Genomic DNA, 27,627 nt, shown 5'->3' with positions numbered 1-27,627 from the left:
TTGTCTAAATGCTGCATACCCCAATTACTTTGCTGAGAAAGACTTTGCTTGTCAGTTAAAAACGAGAGAGATGTCTGCTTTCTCCCATGCAGACAAATTAAAGGGATTCCATTGAAATAAATAAATAAGTGTATATCACTTTATAATGAAGCACACACAGAAACGCACCTCTTTTATCCCTTTGCATCTGTATAATATCCATCTGTATTGCCTGTGTACATTTGTGTCCAATGTGTACTGTTACTGTTGATGGATAATAAACAATCATTCTGCCACTGGCTTGTTCTTGCAGTTATTGTGTTTCAACTGTTGAATACAAAGCATTAACGATGGACACTTACATTATGAGATTATACTGTACTATAATGTCTCCCATCTGGGAGGTTTTCATTCTGCTTTAGCCTTCTTCTGTATTATTGAATTTAATATAAACGCATTAAAATGAATGAAATGCAATTCAGTTCATTCAATTCATTATTGAATTCAGTAGTATTTTATTCAATCTGAGATTTTACAGAATAATTGTTGGTTACATCCTTACAGTGCATGTTCTATTTTAAGATTTGCAGATTCGCGCAAATGTTTGTTTAATTGTAGTTGCTACAGTCTTAGTTGTAGTTGCTTTGCACAGTTGGAGCATGGGCTTCACACTACAGCATATGAATAGTTTGACACAATGGTTTGACAGCTCAGTTATTATGTAACGGAATTCCTCCAGGGATCATCATTAAATGATTATTCCAGTACAGACTCCCATTTCCTTACGGGGGCAAACTCTTGTTCTCATATATCATTTTAAGAAAAATCTAATGTATGTGTAACTAATTAAGACTAATAACCTAAAAATGTATGTGTTACCAAATCTAAATAATAACCATCTATTGACTCATAAATAGTTTGTTTCTGTCTCAAACTATCTTTCGTTTTCCTTCGCAAACACATCTTGCAAACGTGCCCCAGAGACCCAGACTGAATGCGCCCACACATACGACATCGACGGCAGTTTACATTGAAGTGTTTGCACTTCAATTCAGTAATTACAACCGATTATCGTCAACATTGTACGATACATCACATCGCAACATGCCATCGCTAATGGACTCTCTTGAATCGGGATTGGACTTTATAGAATTTCTGGGAGAGAGAAAATCGAAAACTGATAGAAAAGAACTTCGTGACATTTACAACTTGGAATTTAAAAGCAGGTATTTTACAATGCTAGTTACACCTGTCAAAGCCTGTACATGCCTACTATTAATATTTACTTATGTGTCAAGAGCAATTGCTTCTTTATAGACAATCATTTGCATTAATTGATCAAACTTTAGACGTATAACTTTGGGTTTACTATTACATTTTTCAGAGAAGGAATAAAAGACCCCAACTTTTCAAACGTTTTCTATGCCCTACTGAAATTCAACAAAGCCCACATAAGACAGGGGAAGGTATACTTAAATGTGAAACCCCAGGTAAGTCCTCTGAACTTTGCACCAAGTTACAGTATGCTGTACCGTATGTTGCTCAGCAACTGTTCACATAATCAATTCTCATGTTCCACTGCTGTCCTGTCAAATGTGTGGACCCAGACTTGAAGGACCAGAGTGAGATACACTTTTACTCCAGCACTTACCCTTACACAATGTAGGCTGCTGTATGAGCAAGATACAGAGTGACATGAAACATATCCAAACAACTCTCACCAGAATGTAGCCTAGAAGGAAGAATCTGCCAGTAATGGGCAAAGGTACTTACTGTAGATGGTGGTGTTCTATCACCCCAAACAACATTACAGATGCACCCAATGATGTTATACCATTGGATATACAGTATTTTAACAACATTTGCAGAATATTATAGAGCACTGTTCATGTGATATATTTTATTTATCCCCCATTTTCTCACTGTTTTGTCTGAAAGGTACGAGTGTACTACTGTGACCAATGGAGGAGGCCCCGTGTCCCTCCCCAGGACAGTGCCATGCCTCAGGAGAGTGGAGGAACAACTGCAGCACCTCCCTTTCAGACTCCACACTCTCCATCCTCAGCCTCCAACCCTGTCAGCTCTGTATTGACACCCAAGAAAAGACTTGCTAAAGAAATCCTTAATAGACTAAAGGTGAACAGGTGAGTTTGGTTGATTAGATATTGTCAAGGCCTGTGTGAATGTGTGTGTGTGTCAGTGGAGGTAGAAATCGGAGGATGTGTAAGGAGCCCGTCCTACAATGAGCCCATCCTCCGATTTCTACCTCCACCACCCTCCACTGGTGTGTGTGTGTGTGTGTGTGTGTGTGTGTGTGTGTGTGTGTGTGTGTGTCTGTGTGTGTGTGTGTGTGTTATGTTATGTTATGTTATGTTTTCATCCATGTCCTATCTACAGATGGTATTATTCCAGTAATAACCTGCAACTTAGTAGAGTCTCAATCTCGATGACGGTTTGACGGGTGTGCCTTCCTCCCTCTCACAGGGATGAGTTGACTTCTGACAAGGAGGGCATTGAGATCACCTCAGACCCTGAGATGACCAATGGGAAGGTACAGTTCAGTGTAGAATGCCTGAGGGAGATGTTTGTGGTGAAGTTCTGCATCGTCAACAAGGGACCCAACTGCGTCCACTTCACCTACTACACAGCGCTGCACAGGATACGCTGTTTCACCTTGATGGATGAGAGGAGAGTCACCAGAGCTTGTCCTCTCTTCCTCTGTCCAGGTGAGGGAGGGAAGGAATGGATAGGCTGTGCTAAAAGTACAACCCTGGTTTTAGGAATGAAAAATTAGAGTTCAGACAATGCTATAAGTTGCCTTCAGACGGTGGTGCTATCTGGAGACAGCTTATTAGCATTGTAAGAAGATGAGGTCGCAATTAAGTAAAATAAGCATCGCCTTCATGCTGTACACTATCAAAATGGTCTTCAAACTTGCCGTGTTGCCTTCCTAACCAACCCTGGATATGTCATCCACAGGTGAAAGATATCAGGTTGAGGTCCAGTATAGACTGCATCACTATGGCCACTTCCCTGCGACCATGTATTTTGAGTTCTGCCCGGACCCCCCAGGCTCATCCCGGCCCTTCTGTATCGTGAGGGAGATGGAGGCTTCCGCCAGGACTCTCTTGGCTGTGGAGCTGGGGCCTGTGGCTCCCTACAGGCCATATCAGGTGGCAGCATACAAGCCTGTGGACACAGTGATAGAGGAGGGGGAGCCTCCTGAAAGGTACAATAGAGAGAATGAGATCAGCACAGTAGGTTGTATTGACAACACATTAAGGGGGTCAATGTAATACAATGTGTGGAGGAAAAACCCTCCAAACTTGAGTTCTTCTTGGTTAGTCACAATCTAGCATACTACATATTCTGTAATCAAGAAACCAAAGGTAATTTTGAGCTAATTTATTATGCCAAGTTGACAGGAACTTTTCAATATACCGAAATCATATGCACAGAGAGAGAGATACTCTGTAGGCAGCCTTTTTATATACAAATCATCTCTTTGTTTCCACTTTTCCCTCTCAATCTTTAAAGCAGATGTTGCCTTTCACCTCTCCGTATATAAATCATAGGTGTTGAGTTGTCATCGCTACATATGGAAATCATTGTTCCAACTTTTTACCCCTACTTATGCACAGGGCTGTGTTATTGCAACAGTAAATCACACCTTCTCAAAGGTTCACTATACGTTATGTGTGTATACAGGTAAAATGATCAGTATCCAATCTATCTTATTATTAATTGAAAGTATGAATATAGCGTTAATAATCAGATGCTCAATTATCACAATCTTAGGGTGTGCAGGCTTATGTTAGTAACTAGCACTAAAAAGGTTTGGTTGTTACTGATGTACATCTCATTCACCTACGCTTTTAATGTTCTCAACAACATTGTTCAAACACGATTTTAGATACATTTATACATTTATATTAACTTTCCTTTCATTGTTCTCCAACACAGTTCTGTTGTCCAACCTCTAAAGATGGTATTGAAACTACGAGACTACAAATATCCTGTTTACCTTAAAGACCTGGCTAAACAAAGACTGGAGGATTCAGAGTACCTCTCACCTTCAGCCAGACTGAAGCTCCCGTCAGTGAGGTAACGAGCACCCCCTGCTGTTACCAATAATGGATTTAAAGAGTACGCCAGGAGATGACCTAGGCTTACCTGCTGGCCTTAGCGATGGTGACCAATGACCATGTAGAAAGTCATGTTGATGACATTAATTTAGATCTCTAAATGAAGTTATGTTACATCATTTGACTGAAAAAGTCATTAGCCCATTATTTTGTGTCTGTCTGTCTGTCTGTCTGTCTTTCTGTCTCTCTGCCTGCCTGCCTGCCTGCCTGCCTGTCTGTCTGTCTGTCTGTTGCTGGCCTTCCCAGAGGCCTCCTCAACTGTCCTGTGAGAATGAGAAACTACGCCCAGCGCTTCCACCTCCTGCTGCACCTGGAGGAGATCCAGATGGAGGTGGACATCAAGAAGTATGACCTCCATGACCAGACGATGGCTCAGGACAGAGGCAACAGGAAACTCCTGGTTCTCAAAGTAAGGAAAGGCCTCAGAGAGCTAGAGAGAGCAATGACAATGCTAAGTAAAATAATGTTGTCCCTATATTGATTAATTTTTACCTGTCTGTCTCTTTTCTATTTATCTGAACGAGATTTCTCCAACAACATATTCCAATGTATGTATTGTTAATACTGTACCAAAAATGGAACCTTTAACCTTTAACCTTGTAGGGTAAGTTACTAAGTTCATTTGGTTCCCAGGTTACTTGCAAGAGAGGCAAAAATGTAACTCTTTTGTGGACATACAGTATAGTATTGGATGTTGATGTTATTAAAAAGCCTTCATTGTTGTTTGGTTATGCCTCCTATGAGTGTTGTCTTCACCAGGTCCCTGGGGTAGCTGAGAACAGGCCCTCTGTCCTGAGAGGGGACTGCCTGAAGGTGGCCAAGTCTAAAGACAAGGTCCAGCCCATCACGGTGTACACCGGCTACGTTCACAGAGTGGAGCTAGACAGTGTCAAGCTGGGCTTCTCCAAGAAGTAAGACAGACCTCATTAATGTTAATGTACTGTAACAGCACAATGATATCTCTCTTATAACATTGTCTGAAGGGTGATTTTCAGGCTCTGGCTTGAAACTTGTAGCCTCCTCCGTCAAGTTATTCTCATCCATGTAGCTTATTAATAGGTCTCCCTCTCTTCTCTGTGTATTTCAGGCTGGTGCAGAGCTTCATCAGTAACATGAAGTTTGATGTAGAGTTTACCATCAACCGCTTCCCCCTGAAGCTGCAGCATCGGGCAGTGGACCTGGCAGCTCAACACGGACTGGGGGAGGTGCTCTTCCCCTCGGGGTCAGGGGTCAGGAACGTCCCCCTGCCCAAACTCAGGTCTGGATCGTCCTTGCTACTGATTGCCCTCCCTTTATAGACAAATTCATATAATGTGTGTGTGTGTGTGTGTTTGTGTGTGTGTGTGTGATGAGTCAGAGATATGTACTTCTCTTGTGGTCGTCCCCAGCATGTTCAACCGTCAGCTGGAGAACAACCCGGAACAGTATGCTGTTATCCAGCGGATCGTGTCTGGGGTGTCTAAGCCTGCTCCTTACCTCGTATTTGGGCCCCCAGGAACTGGCAAAACCATCACTCTAGTTGAAGCCATGAGTCAGGTATTCATATGAATGGTCTTAAATTCATTAATGTGTGTTGATAATATCCCTTATCCTCTTTGCTTTCTTCTATTGGGTTGATCTCATACTTTTCTTAGCAGTACAGTAAGTAGTAATCATAAGGTTCTCTTTTCACACTTTTCACTGCTTTCGAATGAATGAATGAATCAATGAGTGACTGACTGACTTATTACTATTTGACAAATTTGAAACACACAGAGTTTCCTCAGCCATATGAGTATAAACAATCCACACAATAAAAATGATCCAATATTAAAAACACAACAATGTCTACTATAGTGATCCACGTTTCACACATTTCACTGTCCCTGTTGTGTCTTTGTTGTTAGCTGAAGAGGGCTGAGCCATCTGGCCACATCCTGGCCTGTGCTCCGTCTAACAGTGCCTCAGACCTGCTGTGTGAGAGACTGCTGGGACACATAGATGGCCACAGTGTGTACCGTCTGTATGCCAGCAGCAGAGACCCCAGGACTGTCCCTCAAACCCTGCTGGTGAGAACACTAGAGTCCCATCAGGGGGGAGGCTGGTGGAGGTCGAAATCAGAGGCTCATTGTAATGCATGAAATGGAATGAGGAATGCTAATCAAACATAGCCCGTCCTCTGATTTCTACCTTCGCCAGCGTCCACTGATCTACAGTATGTATAACCGAGTTGGCGTGGTAAACTCACTCCTCCCCCTTCCGAGCCATCGAATGGCTAGCTTTTCTCGCCTGTTTAATATGCTGTATGCATAGTATGCAGTGGAGAGCTGAATTATAATGGTCTACACTGTCATTTCACTGACGCAACCAAAAGTGTCTCATTTGTCATTTAATAAGCCTTTGCTGAAGAATGTTGCTGATCGTTTCAAGGCTTAAGTTTGACCAGGTGTTTTTTTTATCTCTGAAATAGCTGTAGACAGCACAAGCTATATCACTCTCACCATTTCTCCCACATTCTTTATCTTTTCAGAGGCAGTGTAACTGGGATGAAAGCCAGAACAGCTTTGTGTTTCCCACCAAGGAGGTTCTGATGGGCTACAAGGTCATTGTCACTACACTGGTGACAGCTGGACGGTATGGCTGGTTTTAACTTAAGATCCTTGTTTCATCCTGTAGGAAGGTCTTTCAGGCTTGTATCATATGCCATTTAGCAGACACTTCTATCCAAAGCGACTTACAGTACAATGAGTGCATCCATTATTTTGCTCCCAGTCGGTAACCAACCCATAACCTTAGCGTTGCTAGCACCATGCTCTGCCAACTGAGCTCATCACTGTTTCTCTTGTCGTCCCCCTCGTAGGCTTGTGTCCGGGGGCATCCAGACTGGCCACTTCACCCATGTGTTTGTGGATGAGGCGGGGCAAGCAGTGGAGCCAGAGTGCATCATAGCTATCGCAGGTGAGAGATGGAGAATCCAGGTATTTCTCTCCGTGTGTGATCCAACATAAGGCATTTTCAGACTAGCTGTTGTGTATCAAGAACGATAGAAGGTGTAAAGAAAAACTTCCAACATTGTTTGACTACACCCGGAAGAAGGTCTCTTGACTGAAACGTCAGTGAGTAAACACTGATTTTTGCAAGTAGGAGTTTTTTACAGTTTTGTATGTTTTTGTACTCCGTTTTTTACTCAGGTGGGCAGATACTTTCATTATTCAGGAATGTTAGAAGGGCCATTTTTTCCCACAGGACTGCTGCATTGTGAGAAGGGCCAGCTGGTGTTAGCAGGAGACCCTAAACAGCTCGGACCCATCCTACGATCCCCCCTGGCTTTGCAGTATGGACTGGGTGAGAACCAATACACTCATCATCAACATTATCATCATTATCATCACCATCACAATCACCAACACCACCATTATCATCATCATCATGAGCATGTTTTATCTCTGTTTAATATGATGACGTGACTGACATTAAACAATATAGAAATACAATGTAATATGCTATTGAAATATTGCAGTGTTATGCGTACCCATGTCCCCCAGGGATCTCTCTGTTGGAGAGGCTGATGAGAGACAACCCTCTGTACCAGAAGGAAGGAGAATGTGGCCACTTCGACAATCGTTTTGTTACCAAGCTCCTTCGGAACTACAGGTAGACACACACACACACACACACACACACACACCTCGGTTCCAATGTCTTCCCATGTTTTGTCCCAGGTATATTGAGCTCATCTACAATACCTCCTTGTTTCCCCAGGTCTCATCCTGCCATCTTGAAAACCCCTAACGAGCTCTTCTACGATAAGGAGCTGCAGGTGTTTGCAGACCAGTGGGACCGGGAGACCTACAGCAACTGGGAGTACCTGCCTCAAAAGGTATGTCAGCTTGGAATATAGTGCGGTATATCCCTGTATCAGTTCATCGTGACTGTGTGTCTACAGGAACATCTATTGTATTCAGTCTTATGTGTTACAGTCAGGGGAGGCTGGTTGGAGGTGAATTTTGATACCATTCCTCATTCTGTTCCATGCATTGCAATGAACCCGTCCTTCTACCTCCACCAGCTTCGACTGGTAACAGTACTGTAGATGTGGAGACAAATACGGAACATTATCACAGCTTGAACACTCCCCTCCTCCTCCCTTTTCTCTATATTTGATCTGTTCTGTTTCACCCTCCGTCGTCTGTCGCACTCTGTGTGAGGTGTGTGAGCTGGTGTCACTCCTCTCCTGGGACTCCTCCGTTCTGTAATTATCTCTGTGTGTCTAGGTCATGGCAGCCCTTTCATCTCCCCTGTTCACTGAGCTATTCCTGAGACATGATTAACACTAACAGCAGCATATTTAACACCACATCTCTCTAACACCACCTCTCTCTCTCTCTCTCTCTCTCTCTCTCTCTCATAAAGCTAGAGGTCTGTGTGGAGAATAGTAGTTCTCCTGAATTTGGTAATAAATATTGCAAACACACATGTTTCATGAAGATCTAAGCTTCTAAGATCAGAGAGAGTGCAGCCTGTTCCCACATGACCTAGTAGCTACTGTATTGGTGTATTAAGTAGGGTGCCATTGCTCTTACTATCACTGTGTCATTGACTTGCTAATCTCTTGGTTCCTAATCCAGGATGTTGAGTTAGCAAGCAGTCTGTGACTCACTAGGTCACGTCTGTGCAGGGATTCCCAGTGATATTCCATGGAGTGATGGGGAAGGACGAGAGAGAGGCCAACAGTCCATCCTTCTTCAATGTGACAGAGATTGAGGTCCTGGTTGACTACCTCACCAAGCTGAAGCAGACCCAGGGCAAGAGAGGCCTGCCCAAACTCTCCCCCAAAGACATTGGCATCATCGCTCCCTACCGGAAACAAGTTAGATGGCACTTACTACTACTGCACACCAACCATATGACATAGGGGAGACCAGGGGAAAATGTAACATGATTTGCGTTGAACACTATTACTCAAAGACCCCTCTACGTAGACCAGTCATTTTTTGTTGTTACATTTGCCCCCGTGAGTGAAAAATCCTGTTGATTAGACCATTACTGTTAATTCACAACTAATAATAACTTATAATCAATCAGTCAATTCACCTATATATATCTCAATATCATTAGCTTACCTCTTCGGGAGCTAACCCATAATATAGTTCTGCAGCATGCTCTAAATATCCTAACCTGAACCCCCTAGTACACCTGATTTAGCTAATCAAGGTCTTGATGAGTAGAATCAGGTGTGTTAGGTAAGGCTTGGAGTAAAACCCTACCAGGATGGTAGCTCTGCAGGAGGAAGGTTGAGCACACACTATGAACACACTTAGATTTTCAATGAAGTGTCTGCTCCTAACACCCCATCCAAGCTGCCCGCTGCGGCCGCAAGCGTCAAGGTGAAAAACAGATCCCTCCCACTATAATCAGTTTGTGTGTCCTCATCGGCCGCGACCATCAAAAGGCTCTGTGTGAGTCAAGGCTGTCAAGCGTGTTAGTGGACTCTCTGTCTCTATTTCAGGCGGGCGCTGCGTAGTTCCACCCACTGTGATGTTGTCTTGCTGTGCCACCTGACGGATCATATCAGGACAGCCTCTGTAGCTCACAGCACGTATACTCCTCTTAAGTATATTAGGATGCGGTGTACGAGAGAGAGAGTGATGTTAGAGAGTGGCTGCTTGCTTAGGGGCAACTGTGACACTGTGTTACAATTGCCCCCGGGTTTTTGTAACACTGTGTTACCCCCCAACCCTTGCAGCCATGACAAACCTCATGTGCCAGCTAGCTGTCAACAATTCTGAAATGTGTCAGTCATGTAAATTTGTAGCCAACAGAACAGTAATCATAATGATAGAAGTTAGGATCCATAGACATTAAACCTTAAGAAAAAGAAGAAAAATACTGTAGATCAAAAATGTTACTTTCATACCCCTGAAACTATGTTTGTGGGTACATCTTGCAGAGGGTGAGAGATTTGCCAGATGTTTGTTAGACAGGGAGAGAACATAACTGACCTTGTGCAGAATAAGTCATCACTCTAGTTTGTTTTTGATGGGAGAAAAGTAGAGTGTTACAATTGACCCCTGTTATATTTGTCCCCAGTATCCCCTACTAATATGCTAACATGGATACATTTCACATTTGCTGTTTTAATAGGTTGAGAAGATCCAGAAAGCTCTGAAGTCAGTCCAAGAGTTGAGTCAATGGGCGGACATTAAAGAGCTCAAGGTCGGTCCAATGTGTTACACTGTACCACGGTTTAGGAACCCTATATCCTCTATATTAGAGGGGCTCTAATTCCGACGTGTTCAGTGATGAGGCACTTCATCCTCCTATGCCCATGGAAATGTAAAGATGAGACACCAGAGAATATCTTTATGAATAGACACTTAACTATTTTTGTAGCGTCTTAAAGTCTTCGCAGGCATTGAAGGGTGAAGTGCATTGTAGACAGATTTGGTGGCGCCAGCTATGCAATTTAAATGTGTTTAAATGTGGCTGAGAGAAAGGCAGTTATCGTCTGATCTTCCATTGTGAATGCTGATCAATGCCCCCCTCTCTCAGTCCGGAACACCTACAGTATTTACAATTCAATGAGCATGCCTGGTGGACATCCGGAAGAAATTGCACGTCGATGTAGTTAATTCCTTTGCTATTGTAATGTATATAGTATAGGCCAACTGGCCTCTCCCACCTATGTTCTATTGTTTGGAGAATATTTAGGGAAGATAGAGGCCATTCATTATTTGAGTTCCTCGGGGTAGCACACAGTCAGAATTACAGCCCCTGTAGAACATAGGTGCTAAACCATTCTACCCTTTTTAATTGATCAAATAAATAACCTGCAAGTTCCTCCTAATGATTCAGGCCCTTGGGTGTTGTGTGTTGATTACCCATGTTGTTTATTGAACCTTTATTTAACAAGGAAGTCCCCTGAGATAAATTATCTCTTTTTCGAGGGAGACCTGGCTAAGAAAGCAGCTCACATTCAGTTCCAGTTCCAGATACTAAAATCAGACAACACAACAATATACCAATATACAATCAGCAATTACAAAATCACATCACACTTTATATTTACATGTATATGCACATGTGCATTATTGCAGGTTGGTTCAGTGGAGGAGTTCCAGGGGCAGGAGAGAAAGGTGATCATGGTTTCAACAGTCCGCAGCAGCATCAACTATGTCAAGATGGACCGAGACTTCAACATCGGCTTCCTTACTAATGAAAAGGTGTGTGTGTGTGTGTGTGTGTGTGTGCGCATGCGCGCGTGCGTGCATTGTGTTTTTTTACAGATAGTTATAGTAATAGATAAGTAATCACTGATTTAGAGCAAAGCAGTGTTGTCGTTTTGGCAGTAAATCTGCACCCAGTGTGAAGTCACTTAACATACCTCACCCTGTCTTCTTCTCTGCAGAGGTTCAATGTGGCGATGACCAGAGCCAAGGCCCTGTTAATCGTGGTGGGAAACCCTGTTATCCTCAACAAAGACCCCACTTGGCAAAGGTAAGAGCCAGCAGCAGTTTAGAAGTCGGCTGACACCTGTTTTGTCCTACATACAGAACACCTGTTGGTGCTCTCTTCTCCTCTTCTCTCCTCTTTCATAGCAAAGCTGACAGAGAGAGGCCCTCACCCTGACTGTTGTGAATCAATGTATTGTTCCCTCAACGGCTCTCTGTTGTCAGGTTTATCAGCTATTGTGTGGAGGAGAGGGGGTACACTGGGTTCGACTACACTGATGCCGAGGGGGAGGACGATGTAGTGACGCGATTGGCATCCCTTAAAATCCATGTTGAGTCTGAGTGTAAGTACGCACACTTCTATCTGAAGGACTGTGCAATAGACCGTATGTGACGTCTGTTGGCCTAGAGCCTTTCATGGATATGATTTAATCTCAGTGTTGTTAGTTTAGTTAGTTACAACTGGGTTGTAGTGATAATATGGTACTATGGGGTGTTGTCTAATGTTAGTGTTTGTTTAGTACCTTTAGTATGGGGAACACTAACAGTATAACACACTATTTGTAGCTTATAAGTGTTTAAGAAGTTGCTAATTGGGCAATTTGGTATTACTAGTCATTTATTATGTTTTTATTCAGTGTTTTCTTCTTGTCATGTTTTATGTCATGTAGTAGCTGGCCAGTTAGATGTGATTTCAGCAACCCTCCAATCACTGGCTCACATCCGGGGATTGAACCAGCGGCTTTGGGGTTCCTGGCTAGCCTCCCTAAGGCCAATCTTGCCCCCATAGTTGTTGTATGGGTGTGTGTGTGGGGGTGTCTTGAAGGGCTAGGTAGAAAGCAAACACTTATATTAAAGACAAATGAGTGCGTAATATGTGTTCACTGAAATAAAGTGTTAGCTGTTTTACGTTGTCTTCCTGTGTCCCTTCCTCCCAGGTCAGGCAGAGGAGAGTGTCCTCCAGCAGTATGTGTATCCAGAGTGGAGGAATGAACAGTAACCATGGTGATCAGCAACACTGGACAGGAGGAGTTGCTAGGAGGATCATACAGTATACTGTACAGTAGATGCTAAGTGGGATCCTTGGGACGACCCTACCGTAAACCCTGACCTTAACTCTTACCCTAAACATAACCATAACCACAACGCTTAGCTAATGTCAACCAACTTCGATGAGATGACGTCAGAGTTGGGCCGTCCCAAGCATCCCACTTAGCATTGAGCGATATTGTAGCTACTACTGATACTATCAATGTATCAATTGTGGATCTCCATTAGATTTTTGTTAAGTTGATGCCATGTGAAGAATATAATTTTATTTGAGGCTGTTTTGCTTGATGAGCCTAGACCGAGGACTATTTTATTTTTTCAACTTTGCTAAATAGAATCTAGATGAACTCCTCAGTCGGACCAATCAGTTCACTGATACGTGTTCTGAAATGTGCCACTAGCAAATGACCTGTGCAAAGAAACATGTACATTTGCAAATTGGAAGAGACTTGTAAAGTATTCTATATTTGAAATACACTTAATACTGTTTTTGTGTGATGTCTTTTTAGAAATGTCTACTGTATTTTCAATATGCTGACAACTGAGCCAATTTATCAGTGCTCATATTCTCTTGTCTCATCTAAAGCACTGTCTTTTTCTTTGTACTGTTACCTGCATGCACAGGACCATGAGTGTAGAACTGTCATCTTATGAGTATCTTTTCCAGTCATTATACTAATCAATTGAGTACCTGCAAGCATGGAGCAAGGAAGCAGGTTAATCTTGTCTCAAAAATAGTTTATTAACATTGTTTGATTAAAGTGAACACAAACATTCACTACAACACTTTTCCGTTTACAAAGCGTTATTACAATGAGCTTTCATATAAATCTGGATTGTTATAATTTTAAATACTTCCAGAAAGAGAAGAAGAGTTACAGACAGACAGACACTGAGCAGAGAGAAGCTGTTCCCAAAGAAGAGCTGTGTGCAGTAGAGCCCATCATGGTTTACTCATGCAGACACTGGCATCATAAAGATTTAGTTAACGGTCTTTTGCAAACACAAAACAGCAGTTTACAGTCCATGCTCCTTTTGGTGGTACAGTATGCAGTTTAAGGGACTGGCTGGCTTTAACATGATGTTGTGCTTTCAAGCTGTGTAGGCTACTTCTACAGTATTTCAGATGCCCACCGCTACTGTAGGTTACCCTTGGCATTAAAGTTGGCATCATGCCAAGTGTAATAGTGGATCGTCAGGTTGCCAACGTCACGGTGTTTATAGTTGCTGTCCTTGGTGCGCTTTTAACGTGTTAGTGACATTGATATACTGTTTAACATAGTGTAGCATCCATACAAAGATCATTTGACGTTACAAAAATGCCATCCATAGGCTATCCGCGTAGACACACATACTGTAACCCCAAAATACCACAATCACCTGTTCCATCTAAGCATCAATTTTCTTACTGCAACATGTTCTGTTCATGTGTAACTGTTTTGCCAGTAGAGGGCACTCACCTGCCCAACATGAGAGCAATTATATTGAAAAAATTTAATCAAAATGCCAACCCAACCAGCTGGTATTCCGTTGTTGGCATTGTGGAATACAAGCACTGTCAGCTGTAATCACGAGCATCACTGAACAGGTCGCATGCAACACTTAAAACACATCATGTGACATCTTTGATAAACATCTTGAAAGTTAAGCTTTGCTTGGACTGACCATGACTGACTGATGGACACAGGCAGAAGAACAACAGATGACAAGTCAATGTGTCATAGAAACGGCTTAAAACAGAATCTACCTGTGAGTCTCTGGCATGTCAAAGCTCCAGTAGTGTTACATCTATGCAAATACAAACAGTCACAAAACTACAGCCCAAATTGACAAGAGACCTCCGAGCTCTATGCATTGTTTTCACCAGTGAAATATAACAGCAGAAGACAATAAATCATGTTTTAAAGAGTCACCCCCAACCAGTAAACACCATCCTCACTTTAAAACACACTGCAGATCACAGCACTGTGGCTTTAAGACTAAGATACAGAATGCCGAAGGGGAATGTCTCACAGCTTCACAAATATGTATAAATGGGATCAGACTCATCAGTTCTTGAAAATCATGCAAAGCATGGCATGGTGGAATTACAATCAAACAAACAACCTCCACCATTAACTGTGTATGTATACTCTATATGATTATGAATGTGTTCCTGTGCTTTCAACCCTGCATGTTCTCAGGGACTGGTGGGACAACATGTCTTAACTGGGGTTGTGGAGGATTGTACCTTGGGGAAAATTCACCAAAAGTCTTGTTTTGCCCAGCCCCATTAGACCTGTCACTTAGATGATATGTCATGGCTGAGAGTGTTATGAGAGCTGAGAGCTATGTGAAACACGACAGATGTCAAACTTGACTGTCATCATCCGATTGGCATTGAGCAACCGGTATCTCTTCGTTCTCGGGGGGGACGGGGACGCCAAAGGCACACAGGTCGCCAGTGTAGAGAGAAGGCACTGAAAAATGCTCATGTGGCTCCTTGTCCTTGCTCACGAATGCGGCTAGAATGCAGTCAGACTGGATATCCATACATTCTACAGACTAGTCTAACCGGCTGTGATCTCTAAAACTGGGCTGACCAGTCTCACACTCCCAGAGCTACAGGCCTGTGATGAATACATAGACTTTCTCAAATATAACAGGAGGAGGAAGTAGACTAAATCCAAACAACAAAAACAAGGGAGGTTCTGCTAGCTAGGTCATGATGCCCTCGACATCATGTGACAACTACTGTTTGAACTGTTGTCACCTCCCTGTGAGTCTGTACTGCCATTGTGCACAGTTGAGTCATATTGGCTTAGCTATGCTTATGTGGGCCAGTCTTTATGCCCCTGTTTAGATGCTCAGCAGGGGGTTCAGGCCAGTTATGACTCATAACTTGAGGAACGGTTGTACAATCATCAGACTGTATTGGAAGTGGGGCAGACTTCTCCTCTGCAAGCACATAAGAGGGGTCATGTTACAGCTCCTTGGAGGTGCTCTTCTAACACTCTGCCATGTGGGGGTGGACTTAAGTTTTGAGACCATGTGCTGTTCTGATCTCAAACAAAATGAAACAAGACGTGTTTTGTTTTTCACTAGATCTCGACAGCATTAAAAGCCAAAACCTTAGTTAAGGACACAAAACCCTGTTGGGACAGAGACAGTGGTATGATGGTGAGGCCCCTCAGCTCCCCTCACAGCAAACTGACCAATCAGAGCTTTCAATGGTGTGCAAGGAGTTAAAATAACAGCAAAAAGGCACTGGCTCAAAAGACCAAAACTATCCCCTGGAAATGTGACCCTCTTACCATAACAATCATGCTATTCATAAAGGAAGGACAGGTTACAAAGGAACAACAGTTGCTCTGTCTACCGTATGTTGATATCACAAGCTAAGGAGAGAAGAATGTTGCTTCTACAGGCCCATTTTCATACAAATACATGTACATTTATTAGCTTCTCCTCAAATGACAAAGGTGAAAGAAATAAGAGTGAAAAATTACATGAAAAGACAAGACTGTGTGCCATTTAAGGAAAAGGAAAGAGAAACAAAATCAACGAGAGCTTGGTTAAAATATCTATCCTGTGTTACATATCCCAGTCCTTTTCCTGTTTTACGCATGTTTCAGCACTTCTATTCACCCGTCCACTTCTTAGCGTGAAATGTGAGATACAGTACAAAGATGCCATTTGGTAAAAGGTCAGTCCTTCTTGCGTATATCTTGTTTTGACAGTTGATATCGTCGTGGTAACGGGCTCCTCACAACAACAGGCAGCCGCTCCTCTTCTTGCGCTTGCGCACCTGCAGCGCCGCCCTGGTGGCCATCTCAAACACCTCCCGCACGCCGTCTTTGGTCTTGGCTGAACACTCCAGGTAGCCAAAGGCACTGATGCGGTTGGCCATGTCCCGGCCCTCCTCTGGTTTCACTGGCTCCTACACACAGTAACACACACACACATTATCAATGGTGAAACTGTAATGAATCTGCTAGGAGAACCCTGGTGAGTAAATTAAACTAAAGTTTATAAATTAAACAAGTTCACTCCCGGAACCTAATTCCTGTGGGTTCCCCCCTATTTTTCACCACTGCATATTACACCATCTCCAACCCCTGTAAGCTCTATAAACTTACTAGAGCCTTTAAATGGGACAATGTAGCTATAAAACATGGTATATAACTGTCATATTACCTATAGACTGATGATGATATATTACTATAATCAATATGCATGATATGAAACTAAAAAAGTTAATAAAAAATCTGAATGAGCGTCAAGAGCATAATGTGGTAACTCAGGGGAGGTATCAAATCTCCCATCTAGATAAAAGTTTGTACCTTGATACCTTGAAAATGACATAACGACTACACTGCGTGGGTGGAATACAGCCAGCCATGTTTGTTTCAACATGTCAAAAATCCCCAACACTTAAACTGATGACTTGGGAGATTCTTTGTTCCACAGTTCCTGTTCTCTGAGAGAAAGAAAGAAACGGCTGACAGTGTCAGAGGGCTTTGTCAGTCAACCTCCATTATGATCATGGTCAACTGGAGGCCTAGACCTGGAGACTCCACACTGACAGAGCATGGTGTGAACAATGCTGTGTTCTGCCATGCTGAGCCATACAGAGTTGGGCAACCTATCCTCCATCTTGGCACCAAACATTCCATGACAATAACATTCTAAAATTCTGATTGGAATTCAATGGGCATACAACTTTCGGTGCCGACATGGCACCCATGAACATTCTAAATGTCAAACAGAGATTGCCAAACTGTATACAGTATGTACAGCATGGCTCTGCAGCTGTGCTATGACATGACAGAGACAGCCAGACCAGTTCTACTGCAGCCATTTCTGAGCTCTCTCACTGCACGTTCCCTCAAGGAAGCCAACCAAATGATGCAAGAGACGCTGCCAAAATAAACACCACTTTCCTGAAAACGATTCCACAGTCTTGCCACTGATAACACTTGTCTCTGAAGCCATTATCTTATTTTGGCTGATTGCGAAGTCTCACATATCCTGGAGTGATGATTTAAACTCGCAAGGGGACAGCAATATCAAAAGAATAATCAATTAAAAACAAAAAATATTTTTTACAATAACATTTCTAAAGTATGAATATGTTTTGTCAGAAATATTTGTGATGCGTCTATGTAGGCCTTAAATAGGGTCGATGAAGCCTAAAGTCATACTTTAATTAAAGTGGGACTGATGTCTTTACATTAGACCTCTTCTGAGCCTATGGTTCTGTATGGACCTTTCCTGAGCTTATGGTAGCAGGTAGTCCTGTGTGGTTCTGGAACGTACCTGCTTCATCTTGGCCAGCTCCCTCCGTGTGTGCTCATCATTCCTCAGGTCCTTCTTGTTGCCCACCAGAATGATGGGGACGTTGGGGCAGAAGTGCTTCACCTCCGGGGTCCATTTCTCAGGGATGTTTTCTACCAGGACACAAACAACAACATGTACTTCAATACTCCAGATATGCATTTAATTTATGATAAGATACAAAATAATATTATTGCCACACGACAATGACTGTGAATGAACTGAATTAGTTCAGTACAGCATGGTAGGGAGGTCTACATCTACTGGCATACATAGCAATGAGTGCCAGACAAACAAGGCAATACAATACAGCGGTACATCTATCCTTCATTATACGGTATTTATACTTTATCTAACCAGGTGAGTCCGACTGAGATATGGATCTAATGGGACTCAAGAGGCAGGGTGAAAGTAACACAACATACTCATGATGCATTACACATCAAAAAGCCCGAGGCAACGCTGTGTTAGTGTATGAGTTCAAATAAAGTCCACTGGGCTGCGAGGCCAGAGAAAGTGTCTGGTATAACAGAACAGATTAATCAGTGGCTGGTGCTCAATGTGCTCCGAGTGTCAGGATGGAAGAGCGTTGTGGTCATGACTTACCTAAACTGTCAGGGCTGTCTATGGAGAAGCACATGAGGATGACGTCTGTGTCTGGGTAGGAGAGAGGCCTAAGCCTGTCGTAGTCCTCCTGGCCTGCAGTATCCCACAACGCCAACTCCACCTGTGACACACCAGAGAAGAAGAAGAAAAGAAGAAGAGAAAGTGACTTCAGTCCTTTGAGAGACAAAGATAGACAGACTGCTTTCATCTAAAAGATGCATGCACATTCCTTCTGAAGCAAATCCTCAGAACCTGAAAGTTCTTCTATAGGCATTCAGCAATAGGCGGTGGAGAGATATAGCAAAGTAGATGACAAAAACAATGAAGAGGTACCTAACATAATGAACACTTTATTAGGAACACCTGTACACCTTCTCATGGTGGAGGTGGTGTAATGGTGTAGGGAATGTTTTCTTGGCACACTTTGGGCCCGTTAATACCAATCAATCATTGCTTGAATGCCACAGCCTATTTGAGTATCGTTGCTGACCATGTGCCACAATTCATGGCTTCATGGCCACAATTTACCCATCTTCTAATGGCTACTTCCAGCATGATAATGCACCATGTCACAAAGCAAAAGTCATCTCAAACTGGTTTCATGAACATGACAATGAGTTCAGTGTTCTTCAGTGGCCTTCCCAGTCACTGGATCTGAATCCAATAGAACACCTTTGGGATGAACGGGAGATTCACAGCTTGAAAGTGCACCTGAAAAATCATGTCATCATGGACCAGAATCTCAAAGGAATATTTCCAACATCTTGTGGAATCAATGCCATGAAGAATTGAGGCTGTTTTGAGAGCAAAGGGAGGCCCTACCCAGTATTAGTATATTGTTCCTAATAAAGTGTTCGGTGAGTGTATATTATATGAACTGTCCACAGGTCACTACATAATGCTGATACAGAATCAATTCACATAGGTGATGAGTGCCTAGGAGATGAGAGCAAAGACTGGGACTCATTATAATCATCACGACCAAAAGGCCTTGGGGCAAATACAGTATAAGCCATTGGCTGGCAGAAGCACATACTTTATTGAGGAAATCATTCCAGGGTTGCTGTGGTTATGTTTTCTCCATATTTTCCCATTGGACAATATAATAAAACACTGGAGTGGAACAAGGAAGCAAAAATAAAGCATTACACATTCCAAATGGACATAGTCATGCCTTCAAACACCTAATTGGGAACATGTGAGTCAGCCTGTGTTTCAGTGAGTCTCCTTCCAGTTAGTTCTACCTCTCAACATCTGATGTGATACAGGAATTTCATCTCTCTCTCTCTCTCTCTCTCTCTCCCTCTCTCTCCCTCTCTCTCAGTGTCAAGTTTGACAGCTGCCATGGAAGTAGCTTGTGACAGCCATGACAATTGTTATCATAAGTCACTTTGCCATGGCTCTGGTCCTGAGAGAACTGCTGTGCAGACTTTGCATGTCTCCCTATTGCCCCAGGTCTCCAGAGGCTTGGATGAGGCACGGCTTTATCCAATCACACCACTGTTTAATTCAATTAGGGAAATTAGGTGATTAGGCAGAATAGAAGCTACCAGATACCTTCTGTTCCCTGAGGGAGCACACCAGTGTCACACTCAAGTAGATTCTAGAACAACACACTCCATGTTCAGAATACATCAAGGGCTGGTTTCCCTGAGAATCTCCATTTGAAAGTGTGATTCATTCAGTTCCGTGACTAGACTAAATCTGTGTGCTAAAAAACCACCCCTTAAATCTTTGGATAGTAACTTCACTTTATATGAATGATTATAAAATAAATGTATGGCTCCAGTACACAGGCAGAATTATTCCACAATCCGAGAATAGCAGCTTGTAGAGGAGGTTGGTGGAGTTGGTGGGAGGCTAGAGTACTGTACATACTCCTGGCATGAGCAACGAGAGTGGGCGTACACATCCCCTCAGAACAGATTGCATACGCTTTTGGGAAGAAAAGGACAGCTAGGGAAAAACACAAGGGCTATATTTAGACCTGGCCCAGCCCACTGAAGGTGAGAAGAAGAGAATACCTCTTCCCTTGAGGAAAAGAAGATTTCAATTTGGAGGCTGTTTGCCGAGAACATTGATCATATCCAACAGACCCCCCCCCTAACCCTAAGAGGGCTGAGTGGGGGCCTGGGGGAAAACAAAAGTGGGGCACACATACCCGATGCCATCATCCAAAACGGCCAAACTTGGATCTCTAACTTTGCATTTCCTGTACAGAAGACAACAGTATGTTGTTAACCCTTCCCTGGTCCCCCAGAGCAGGAAATGAAGCCCGTTTATCTGGCAGAGGGGAAGGGGGAGGGCAGTAGACATCCCTGTTCCCAGTCCCAACAGGAAGCCAGGGAGTACAGTCATTTCCTGTTTTGCCAGGCGGTGATCCTGTGGTGGTGGTCAGTACAGTACAGGAGAACAAAGCCCATTGACACAACATCCCATCTGGTGTACAAGGAGGCTGCGGAGCAGAGCATAGCTACTCCCTGTGACTAACAGGCCCACGTCACTCACTCCGAAAAACCCTGTCTAAATGTAAGACTTGGGAATCACCAAAAACACTGCAACACTGAGTTACTGTATTCTACCACTGAAAGAATGGGTATATATTTAGTTCACAATGCGGTTCGCTGTGAAGGCTATCTATTTCATCACACTTAGTTATTTTGCAACAATCACGTCATAGTTCCTGCATTCCTTTTTTTTCTGGGGTGGTACAAACCTGTTTCCCATCAACCTCGATGTCAGCGATGTAGTTCTCAAACACTGTAGGGACGTAGACCTCGGGGAACTGGTCTTTACTGAAGACGATGAGGAGACAGGTCTTCCCGCACGCTCCATCCCCCACGATCACCAGCTTCTTACGAATGGCTGCCATCACTGTAGGGAGAGCAGGGGGGGAAACTTGACATAATCTACTGAGCATGAGTGACCATAGACTGACAAGAGCATTTTATAGAACTCTGTGTGAGTGACAAGTAATGTTGAAGAAGAAAATGTGATAGACTCTAGGATGAGGATCTAGCAGTATTGTCTGTTTGATCTATTTCTGAGGATCTATTTCTATACCCAGAATCAAAGGTACCAGTATTTAGTGCAAACATTTGGGAAAAGGGTAAAGGAGAGGAGAGGAGACAAGTCTGGACATGGAGAAATGTACTATCAGGCCATTCTCTCTCTCTCAACTCCACCCTGCCTGTTTCCTACAACAGCAGGAAAGGCGTCCGGGAAATTAGAACAGCAGTAGAAGAGCTTAGTGGTTTCCCTAAATCACAGCAAAACAATATTGTTCCCTCTCTCTCTCTCCCCCCCCCCCCTCTTACAATAAGAGAGCTTCTCTTATTGTAATTAACAAAAGTATAAGGATGTCCTCTTTTCTTGCTAAACCAATGCTTTGCTCACAGCCTTTGCTATTTGCATCTATTTTCAGAAAATAACAGAAATGGGTACTTAAACTATGGAGTGCAATCTCAGGAGACAAATGAAATTGTACATCCTGAACAATTATTATCCATTAATTTCTATTAAAAACTAGGCCTTCTAAAAAAACATGACTCTGCTGTTATAATGCAGGCTAGGCTTTCTGAATCTGAACCACCAGGCAGTTTCAGAATAACTCAAATCATCCCCTGCCTGAGCCCACGGTGCCTGTGTGGGTAGAGATGAGTCTGCAGAGCGCTGCTGATGAATGGGCCCTCCTGCCTGAGAGCAGCTGTGCATATAGCCTAGGCCCATTTGGCTCCCACCTCATCTCCCTCTACCCAGACACATCCAACAGTAATATCCCCTTCACCATGGCACCCACTTATCAATGAGAATTCATCATGTTGAGCTGCCTGCTTCAGGCAAAAACTTTCTGGTCCTGTCTGGTGTGTTTTTCACTGCTTGGTTGCCTACCACTATACCACATTCACCCATTTTCTTGGAAACACAGCAGATTCACATACAGTACCTTTCAATGTTATGAAATGGTTGGGCTGGCAGTGTGAGGGCATGCACATTTCCAGATTCTAACAGCATTGGGTACACACCAAGAATATGGGCCTGTGTGGTTTAGTTCGTAGAGCATGGTGCAAGCAATGTTAAACTTGTGGATTCGAGTCCCGCTGCTGGGACCATATATAAACTGTACTGTCATTTGCTTTGCATAAAAGCGTCTGCTAAATGTCATGAAGGATCTGCCATGGACGATGCATCTCTACAGTACTTTCAGGGGGTACAGGAGTACTAAATGTACCTGAACTGATATGATAGTAAAGTGCACATGAGACAGGACACTAAGCTGGCTCTGAGGCCAATCAAGTAGGAGTGGAGAAGAGCACCCAGTCCCAGAGGCTCATCCTGTAAAACAAAACAACCCACTTCCTGTTGTGTGCTGTACTGGGGAGGAGCCCTTGGCTGCCGATCTGTTTGTACAAGCCTCAGTGGAGCCAGGCCGAGGAGAGGATCTGCCAAAGGCCACACACACACACACACACACACACACACACACACACACACACACACACACACACACACACACACACACACACACACACACACACACACACACACACACACACACACACACACACACACACACACACACACACACACACACACACACACACACCTCATCTCACCACAATGCTCTTCTCTTGGCACAGCGACAATGATAAGATACTTGCCATTAGTGGCAAGCAATATCTAGGGTTCAAGGGAACATCCTGTATGGCTGAAGGGAAATAAGCCTACAAGATGTTGCTGTTTTTTTTTAGTCACCACCATTATTATAGAGCCTGCCAAGAAGCCTTCACTATAGCATCCTCAAGGAAACTGACTCTGAAAACAAGACGAAGTTGGTTTGTATCCACATTATCCTGCAAACACACAGGTGGCTCCAAGAGGATACTGAGTGTACAGTACCTACAATTACAATACATTTTTACACTTTTATCCAAAGCGAAGTACATTGGTCTAAAGTCAGTGAATCATCTATACATCAGTCATCATAAGCAAAAATCTATGCTAGGACCAGGTGCTATTGGCAGTCACAATGCTAGAAAAAGGAAGGATTTAATTATTATTAAAAAAATAATTTAAAAAAATGGTGAATCAATGACACAAAAACACGTCACTAGCCATCCAGATAAATGAAGGAAGGCATGTTTTAATCCACCTGACATGTACCATTGAGATATACCCAGCTGTGCACAGAGATATGGTGGTATTCACTCAACACCTCCATTCAACTCTGTTGACTGAAGAGCAGCCAAAATAGTGGGGGCTGTGTATTGTTCATAGGTGAGAAGAAAACAATGCCGGGAAGACAAACCTTTCAGGGTATTCCGTTTTCTATTCTCTCCACAAATACTCCAGAGAGAGGAGAGGCATATTCTTTTTTAGATGTCTAGCCTCTAGCTAAACGAAGAATACCTGCATGCAAATAAGATACCTGAAGCCTGAAGCTCAGACAGTGCTATTGTAACGGGCAATTTAGACTGCATCACATGGAGGAATGACGCCATGTGTGAAAACATGTGAATGAATACACAACTATTCTGAGGCCTAGGCGTAGGCAACCAACCAAAGCAGAGAGAGAGAGAGAGAGACCCTGGGTCTAGGCCTGGGGTGGGTGGGGCAGCTTTCCTCTCTCTTCATTGTATTAACAACAAACCACTACTGGTGGACAAGTGTAAACTTCTTAATAGAATAGACAGCCTATCCCCCTTTCGTTATGTGATGAACAAACAGGGAACTAAAGTCGGGCTAACACACAAATATACTAGGACATAATAACCCAAATATTATTGTCCTCTTTTCCCAGCTGGCTGCAGTGTGAGAGGCTCTTGTTTTCTTCCCTGTCTTACAGCACAGTTACAACCGCCTCAGCCTGAAGCCTAAGGTTGTTAGTCAACTGATAACAATGCTTAGTTCACACAGGCCATTTCCTTATTTGTGAATAGCTGACTGCGGCAAGTATGGAGGATCTGACGCTCATATGAATCAAACCCTTTTGCGCACAGTTTCTGAGGAGAGATTGTCATTTACTAATACTCACTTAGAGATGACACCTTATCAGAGAGACAAGAGAGTGTACTGTGGCCATTTGACAGATTTCATGGGCCGATGGCTAAATAGATACGCAAAATACCACTTTAAAAGGGATAAGCATACATTTACTCCAGACAACACCAAAACTGCTATCCAGAAGAACAGTATCCCAGTAATCCATTTAGACAATAAAAAAACCACATGGGGTCAACTGCATGGTTTGTTTGTGTGGGACAAGAACCAAGCTTTAAAAGTGGGGAATGAAGGCTAAAGAATTAATTTCACTTCTGTGAGCGTGTCTGAGAAATGGGCCAAAGTTCACTGCCGGGTAGCTGAGGGTGCTGAGAGAGGGAGGTGGAGAACACGGTGACTCAGGTTGGATCGACCACAGCCTAGCCAACTTGTTTATACACTCAGATCACAATAGATAGTTCTCTCTTTCAGGACACAACAGATACTGTACCTTGGTGATCGAATATCGATAGACTGCAATAGGTCAGGCTTATGATACTGTCACTTGGGTAAATTGCAACAATGTTATCAGTGATTTTAAAAGGCAGACTCTGGGATTTGACGTCATATAAAAAAAAAAAAACGGAGATCCAACAGACTAGAGAATAGAGCGAAAAAGAATTCAGAACTCTTCAGTCGACCATTGTGGCCAAAAGTCAACACTTGGATGTGGGTCTACCAAAGACATTTCAGAGAAGGGAGGAAAAGATTACACTGTAGAGTTAAAATGCAAAACAGAGATCAAACTGCTGTGAGTGAAATTAACATGCAAATGTGGAAAAGCAGTAAGGAACACACTTTCTGTGTAATGGGTCATAAAGCACAACTGTCAGATCCACAAAAAAGATCACCTATAGTGTGTCTACTATAAGCTATTATTTGGGGCTACATTGCCCATGCATGCACACACATGCATACACGTGTGTTTGATACCATTCCTCATTCCATGCATCACAATGAGCCCATCCTCCGATTTCTACCTCCACTGATGCATTTTCTCTATATCCTCTCAATTTACTTTTTGGATTCAGTCCACTGAAATACAATTAATTCTGAAACAGATGTGCTTCTTATAGGAGGAGTGCTGCCTGCCTCTGTAATGCCTTGTCCAGACGAGAAAACAACAAACAAGGTATTAGACCAAACCCTAATTCACACTACAAAGCCAAGCCAAGCCAAGCTGAGCTGTACTGGGCTGGCATGGTGATGGCATTCACCATAATTGCTGAAACAGTGCTGGAAAGGACAATGGGAAAGGAAAATATCTGAGCCAGCACAGTATGGTTTGGGTCTGCCCTGTAGTTTGATAAGCCCCCCCAAGTGGCCACTTTATTCAAAACCACAAAGTTTATGAAGTAACCTAATGCAGTAGAAGCCAATAGCAGCAGAAGACAAACACTTGTGGATGCTTAACTGTTAGGCCCAAGCCAAGACGAGTGAGGCCAGATAGACTGACCCTGAAAGGTATGCTACTGACCAGGCCATCCCTCCCACCAGACAGGGACCTCATGACTCACAGTCACTTTACCCTAATTCACACCACAGGCGAGCTGAGCCAAGCTGAGCTGTACTGGGCTGACCTGGTTACACATCCACCATAGTAAAACAGTGCTGGAAGGACGGTGTGAAAGGACAATATCCAAGGCAGCACAGTATGGTTTGGGTTTGCCCTCGAGTGTGTAAAGCCCCTTTGACTCACTCAACAGTTCAAGCCGAGCAGACCAACAGGCTGGCTGACTGGCTGGCTGACAGGTCCGCAAGATTTCTACTGTTGCTCTTCAGGAAAAAGGGCACACAGCCTAGACTACATTCCTTTCCCAATCACAGAACAGAACAGCCCCCCAAGCCATGACTGAGCAATTTATCAAGTCAAGTTATTAATATTTCTCAAAACAAATTGGGTTGTGTAAGGGCAGGCAATGTTCAGATGTAAGAAATGATTGGTTCTATGAAGGTGGACATTTATAAGTCGCTTCAGCCTGTCTGTTCTTTCAGACTGAGTGAGATAATGCCAGCTCTATTCAAACAACGCCCTCTCGTTTCAGAAACGGCAAACAACTCTCCGCCCTATTACATTATTTCAACCATTAGTTACAGCCAAAAACAACTCGTCATGGTTCTTAGTCATAAGTTTAACCAGTCTTATACAGTTATTGGAAAGCTATACACAATCAATAAATCATTTCATTATCTGAGTTGTCAGTAGAGTCTAAAAAATGACGACTGTAGTAGTTATCATTAGAGACTGGGGAGTTTGACTACATCGGCTACATTATCTTTACCAGCCGGGAGTATACTATTGACTTTAGTCAGCAGCAGTGTATCAACAGTTGCATCGAAATAATTACGCTCCAGCGCAGTAACTAAACTCCGCAAAGGCAGAAATAGATTAAACATAAATCTGAAGAAAAAAGAAAAGAAATATAAACTTGCCCAAGGACTAACTAGTCACGAGCCACCACCTACTTTATCCACTGAAGCAAAGTAGCCTACTTATTCCCAAAAGGATTTCCGATTCACCCCGTAAACTGTAGGCTACCACTTGAAGACCAAATTCCCCCCAAAAATAAATTACCTCTATTCAGCACGCACAGTTCAGATATTTAGTCCCGATTTGCTTTTCCACTCGATCGTGACACCCTTGCTGCAGTATTCGGTAAATTACACGGCTAGCGAGAGGGTGCTAAGAAACGGAGCAGACAAACACAGGATCCTCCCACCGTTCTGGAGAGCGCTGGTGGTGGCGCTTAATCTCTATTGGTTAGGGACGAGGTGCAGCCGTTGGAATCACTGAGGTCCCCTCCCTTCCACAGTCAGAAATAATGACATCATTTCGTACTAGGCTACAAGGACGGCAGCAGCAGGGTGTGTGGATCAATGGTACACACTGCCCTTACCTACAAACAAGCTGCAGGTGAAAATATGTTATAGTCATATAATGGCCTTTTCTTTCTTATTCATAGGCGTGTTAAGAAAACAATAAAGGAAACCAGAATATGTTTTAAAAGGTTGGTTTGTCATTTGATGTGACCCACTGCCTGATGAAGACAATCCCATCAAAA

The 27,627-nt window shown here is 43.2% G+C and overlaps 2 protein-coding genes across 3 annotated transcripts; one reads left to right on the top strand and one right to left on the bottom strand.

The window, feature by feature from the left end:
• Positions 1-998: 998 nt before the first annotated feature.
• mov10a (Mov10 RNA helicase a) lies at positions 999-13,388 on the top strand. 2 transcript variants are annotated; one of them, XM_083667978.1, is made up of 22 exons: positions 999-1,205; positions 1,364-1,469; positions 1,918-2,123; positions 2,464-2,705; positions 2,959-3,208; positions 3,943-4,083; positions 4,371-4,533; positions 4,884-5,035; positions 5,212-5,382; positions 5,513-5,660; positions 6,011-6,172; positions 6,634-6,737; positions 6,964-7,061; positions 7,350-7,448; positions 7,649-7,757; positions 7,866-7,983; positions 8,782-8,973; positions 10,248-10,319; positions 11,201-11,326; positions 11,512-11,600; positions 11,780-11,898; positions 12,493-13,388. In XM_083667978.1, the coding sequence occupies exons 1-22, from the start codon at positions 1,084-1,086 to the stop codon at positions 12,552-12,554; spliced, it is 3,051 nt and encodes a 1,016-aa protein (XP_083524104.1). In that variant the 5' UTR covers positions 999-1,083; the 3' UTR covers positions 12,555-13,388. The 2 variants fall into 2 exon arrangements, with proteins under 2 accessions (XP_083524104.1, XP_083524105.1); XM_083667979.1 differs by lacking the exon at positions 1,364-1,469.
• LOC310803269 (rho-related GTP-binding protein RhoA-D) lies at positions 13,322-27,282 on the bottom strand. The gene is made up of 5 exons (XM_083667980.1): positions 27,141-27,282; positions 21,243-21,400; positions 18,527-18,647; positions 17,903-18,033; positions 13,322-16,523 (listed from the first exon to the last, which is right to left on the bottom strand). Exons 2-5 carry the CDS (start codon positions 21,396-21,398, stop codon positions 16,350-16,352), a joined length of 582 nt encoding a protein of 193 aa, XP_083524106.1. The 5' UTR covers positions 21,399-21,400; positions 27,141-27,282; the 3' UTR covers positions 13,322-16,349.
• Positions 27,283-27,627: the final 345 nt, after the last annotated feature.

The sequence above is a fragment of the Argentina silus genome (assembly GCF_951799395.1).
Source record: "Argentina silus genome assembly, chromosome: 4".
Taxonomy (NCBI): Eukaryota; Metazoa; Chordata; class Actinopteri; order Argentiniformes; family Argentinidae; genus Argentina; species Argentina silus.
The sequence above is the reverse complement of the archived record's forward strand: the minus strand, read 5'-3'. Positions and strand labels throughout refer to the sequence as shown.

Coding starts and splice junctions, on each gene's coding strand:
- mov10a (XM_083667978.1), top strand. CDS start 1,084: ATGCCATCGCTAATGGACTCTCTTGAATCGGGATTGGACTTTATAGAA. Junction 7,984..8,781: donor GGGAGTACCTGCCTCAAAAG/GTATGTCAGCTT, acceptor ACGTCTGTGCAG/GGATTCCCAGTGATATTCCA. Junction 11,601..11,779: donor AAAGACCCCACTTGGCAAAG/GTAAGAGCCAGC, acceptor CTCTGTTGTCAG/GTTTATCAGCTATTGTGTGG.
- LOC310803269 (XM_083667980.1), bottom strand. CDS start 21,398: ATGGCAGCCATTCGTAAGAAGCTGGTGATCGTGGGGGATGGAGCGTGC. Junction 18,648..21,242: donor TCGAGGTTGATGGGAAACAG/GTTTGTACCACC, acceptor GGTGTGTCACAG/GTGGAGTTGGCGTTGTGGGA. Junction 16,524..17,902: donor AGCTGGCCAAGATGAAGCAG/GTACGTTCCAGA, acceptor TACTGTGTGTAG/GAGCCAGTGAAACCAGAGGA.